The following is a 4,593-nucleotide window of genomic DNA, read 5'->3' as shown; positions in this document are numbered from 1 at the left end:
CTTAATGTTTGCACACTGTTGGCCACTCACGACCGTCTTTGACCTCTTTGGGAAGCACTTACACCGGGGCTCTCAAGTGGGTCCGGCAATGAGATTTGGGGATCCTCCCCATACTCGCGCACACCACTCATCTGCCACGTGAAGCCGCTGGGGTTTTCCTCGTTTATTTTTCTCTCTCCGGTTAGGCCTCCCTCTAATATCCGGGCACTGCCGAGTTATTCTTTCCCCTTTAGTCTCTTGTCTGTGTCTCTGCATAATCTTCGAATGGTCTCGACAGTGGCGGTTGGGTTCGCGGCGTCTTCTCTGAACTGGCTTCGGCAACCTCGAGGACATATCTATCCAGCGCGCCTGGGGATATAGTCGACCTTTCACGGCGACGACTCCCGTGCTTTTCTTGAAGGAGTCGTTCTCAAGAGGTTGGCTCAGTTCTGACGACGAAATGAGGATCGCCTGCCTTCAGTTTGCGCCGCAAGTCGGAGATGTCGACAACAACTTGAATCGCGCAGTTGGTCTTCCCCTCCTGGAGCAATCCATCGACTCTGTTCTCAGGGCTGTTTCTTCTGGGAAAAGAGTCTCAAAGCAGACTCACTGACGAGAACCGCATGCAGGATTCTGTTTTGAGCAAAGCGGACCCGAATGACCTGGAAGATCTGGACTTGCTGGTTTTGCCAGAGCTGGCCTTCAGCGGTACGTCGCTCGCGGAAGAGAACGCTGTGGCTGTCGCACGACAGAATGCCAGTGTTCGCGGCCAATGCCTATAACAGCACATCTGACTTCCCAGCAGGTTATGACTTCAAGTCCCTCCGCCAGATAGCTCCATTTCTTGAGCCCTCAGGATCCGGCATAAGCTCTTTGTGGGCTCGTACGACTGCGCTAAGATATAACACAACCGTTGTTGTTGGATATCCTGAGAAGGTGGACGTGACTCTGAGCTGGCCGACATCCCCAGAATATTACAATTCCGCTATCATCGTCGATCAAGATGGCCACACCATCGGCAACTACCGAAAGTCATCCCTTTACAGGACTGATGAGACCTGGGCTTTGGAGGGAAGAGACGGTTTCTTTCAGGGGGAAATCCCTGGACTGGGGCAGACTGCAATGGGGATCTGTGAGTCCTTGAACACTGTCACTTGGCACGGAATTAGTGAAAGCGATGCTAATACGTTTTTCCTCCAGGTATGGATCTGAAGTGAGCGTCACAGAAAAGAAACAATTCGAAGAGATTTCTGACATTTTTCACAGTCCGTATAGATTCGAAGCACCGTGGCACGCCTTTGAATTCGCGTTTCATATTCTCAATGTCCGGGCAAATCTTGTCATTCTCAGCATGGCCTGGTCGACCCATGAAGATGCTCGCATGTTCAGTCGTATGCCTGCAGAACCCGACATGGACACGTTGACGTACTGGGTCCAACGACTAGAACCGCTTATACGGGCAGAGAACGACGAAGAGACTATCGTCGTGTTTTGCAACCGTGCTGGCACAGAGGGCAATGCTGTTTACGCTGGCACAAGCGCTGTCCTATCCATCAAACAAGGAGAGGTGGGGGTGTATGGAATCCTAGGGCGCGGCGTCAAAGATCTATTAGTAGTCGACACCAACGTCGCTCCATTCGCGAAGCTTCTCCATCGACCGGATGGAGAGACCACCGACGCAGAGGTCAATGTGATGCCTGCTCAACACACCGCTCCAAGGTATATGAAATCCGGAGTTGGCGAGGATACAAGGAACGTGCCGACACCAGATGGGTTGAGGAGCTCAGTGCCTACGCCCAACACTACGAGAAGATCAGGAAAGCACAGGATCCCATCACCAATTCAGATACCCGAATCGCTGTATCAACGTCTCCCACCCGCTACTCACGCAACACCGATAGAGGAGAGCCCAACAATTGCAACACCAACAGCTCCAAGCCCCACGCCGTTCTCCCAGAGGCCGAGGGTGGATATGCCGACCAAAGAACAGGTCCAAACACCATACCCTCGTCACGAACCAGCGCAAAGGTATCAAAACATTCTTGGCGAGAATCACTCCATCGTCGAACCTAATCCTACAGCAACCTCCCCATGCTCAGGACAGATCTCGGAGAAATACTTCTGGCTGCCACCTCAGCCAACCTTCAAAAGTCCCCTGGAAGCGAATTATCCAGTCCCACCTCCTGTCTCGCCCACCGTTCTGAGTTCGTTGATCAGGTTACCGGGTGAAAACAGGAATTCGATGAAGACTCTTCCACACCCGGAACGGGCATTCTCCCCGGAAGGAGACCAGTCCCGTTCGTCTGCAATTGACGAGAATATTCCTCAGAATCGCGTACCAGCTCAGACTCAGAACAATACTAGCGGACGCAGTAAAGACGGCGCGGCCCCCGTGCGACCATCGTCACCGAAATCACGCAACGCAAGTAGGACCGGTCGTCCAATCGCACGCAACGCTCCTGAATCAGAACAGCCAGATCTCTCTGACATGATTGACCGTTTGGAAGCATTCGTTCGCCGGCCCGGGTCAGCCATGGACGACCATCATGAGCACTCCCAGGAACCTCGCCAAGGCAGACCGCGCACCCCGAAGGATCGCCCAGCAAGCCGCACGGGCAGACCTCACCTTGCCACTCAACTCATCGACGACAGACTAGTGAGCGGCTCCCAAGGCACTCTCCCGCTCACAGCTAGTCCCAGTATTTTCTCAGACACAACAGCTCGGTCAAAATCAGAAGTCCCGGTGGGAAATAGGAGCACTAGTCGCAAGACCGGTGAGCCTGGCACCATCCGGCCATGTCCTCGAGCGGGTACTCGGTCAAGAAATAGATCCATCACTACAGCAGATACGGGCCACTCGCGGTCGAGATCTGGCAGCGCTACGCAACCCAGTGGTGATCGTGTCGCATACATTGAGCCGGATGAAACAAGGACGATGGTCTGGTCCGAGCTCTCCAAGATTGTTGGAGAAGTGCTTGACCGACCCGGCTCTCAAAATGGAAGCCGAGGAAGACAGCGTGTCACCAGCCGCTCCATATCTGCGAGCCCATCGGTGGCAGATCGAGCCACCCGCTCTGAGAATAGAGGCGTACACAGCGTCCCACACTCAGGCCGACGTGTTGTCTCCCAAGACCGACATGGAGGCATACGTAGTCAGCCACTGGGATCAGCAGTGTCCCGCAACACGGCAGCTGGTGCCTCCACAGGGCCAAACAGTCCGTACAACCCAGATGACGAGATCGTTGCCGAGATCATCTTCCATGACAGAGGCTGCCCCACCCACAGCCAGCGCCAGACCCCAGGCACAGGCAATCCCACACCAAGCCAGGCCACCAACCCGGCCAGCCCGCCTTCCGCGACGCAGAGGAACAATTCCCGTCAAGGCCAGGAGCGAAGATCGCGCCCCAGCCAAAGGGGCGACATGCCTCAACTTCCACGGAAAGCCTCCTTCCCGCAGAAACCCAGCGTCGGCCGACCACCCTCGCGCCAGTCCGCCCACGGCGAGAGGAGCACCTTCAGGGCGCCCGCGCCGCTGAAAACGATGAGCCGCTTCAACTCGAACGCGTCGTGCCCCACGCTGGACGGGGCGTCCATACACACGATCACCTCGGCCGGTGGGTCACCCGCGACGCCGCCGTCCAGGCCGTTCGAGCCGACGACGCCGAAGGCTATGAAGCTGGATCCTGACTTTGGCACCATCGTCACTTCTGTGTCCGACCCGACAGGGAGCGGCGATTTCTCCCGCCTGAAGACTCTTCAGAATGAGCTGATCGGCATTGGGCTGGAGAGGTCCAGGAGCGCAGTCTGGTAGGTCAGAGAGGGACAAGATGTTGAGAGGAGAGGGAGTGGACACTGTAATGTTAGAAAATTCTTATTTGTGTAGCGAGGAGTTTTGATGGACAGTAAATAACAACAGGTATGTACATGCATCGGCGGAAAAGGTGTGCAGTGGAGAGCGAGCTATGGCTGCCTATGAGTCCATGAGTTTCGATGGTCGGTGTTTTGAGCGATTGTTGCTGTAGTTTTCCACCTGATTGCGGCGTTTTGCTTTTGATACTTCGAAGATCTGGGAAGACACACTTTGTACTATAGCTTGTGAGGCCATGATAGTGTTGCGTCAACTTGGTGGGTGGTGATGGAACGGGCAGCAAAATCATCCACAAGAGCTTTCGAGGTCAATTCCGGGGATTGCAACTCATGTGCATGATCCCAGTGCTCGAGCACAAAAGGTCATTGGCAGTGTAGAGGTCACGGCGCAGTTGATGAACTCAGGGTGGGTGGAAAATGATGATATTCACCCGACACGTGAATGTTTCTGAAGTTGACATCGAGAACGTCACCCCCGTTGACCTGATCCATCAGATCCCGGCGCTAAGAAAGCTTCCCGGGCGGCCGGGCCAGCCGGGGTATCTGACAGGGATCCCTCGACAGGCCTAGGCCAGTCAAGTTCGGCGCCGCTGACCCCGGACCGTACCGATGCCCCACACGATTTGACAACTGCAACCTCAACTTTGGCCCACGCCCGGCTGCAACCACCCCGAAACATGATCTGTCTAAACCTCAGCTGCAGATCCGCAAGAAGACTCAGCGTAGGATGCGGTAGAGCTGACCTTA

The 4,593-nt window shown here is 55.2% G+C and overlaps 1 protein-coding gene across 1 annotated transcript; it reads left to right on the top strand.

Moving 5' to 3' along the window:
- Positions 1-439: 439 nt before the first annotated feature.
- Positions 440-3,790, top strand: INS49_014852 (uncharacterized protein; the record flags this gene model as incomplete). Its single annotated transcript, XM_043175540.1, has 7 exons — positions 440-541; positions 609-687; positions 785-1,111; positions 1,180-1,192; positions 1,246-1,698; positions 1,749-2,007; positions 2,084-3,790. 7 exons carry the CDS (start codon positions 440-442, stop codon positions 3,788-3,790), a joined length of 2,940 nt encoding a protein of 979 aa, XP_043020497.1.
- Between the last annotated feature and the right edge of the window lie 803 nt (positions 3,791-4,593).

Source organism: Diaporthe citri, assembly GCF_014595645.1.
Source record: "Diaporthe citri strain NFHF-8-4 chromosome Unknown scaffold_8, whole genome shotgun sequence".
NCBI lineage: Eukaryota > Fungi > Ascomycota > Sordariomycetes > Diaporthales > Diaporthaceae > Diaporthe > Diaporthe citri.
This window is presented reverse-complemented; position numbering and strand designations above follow the sequence as displayed.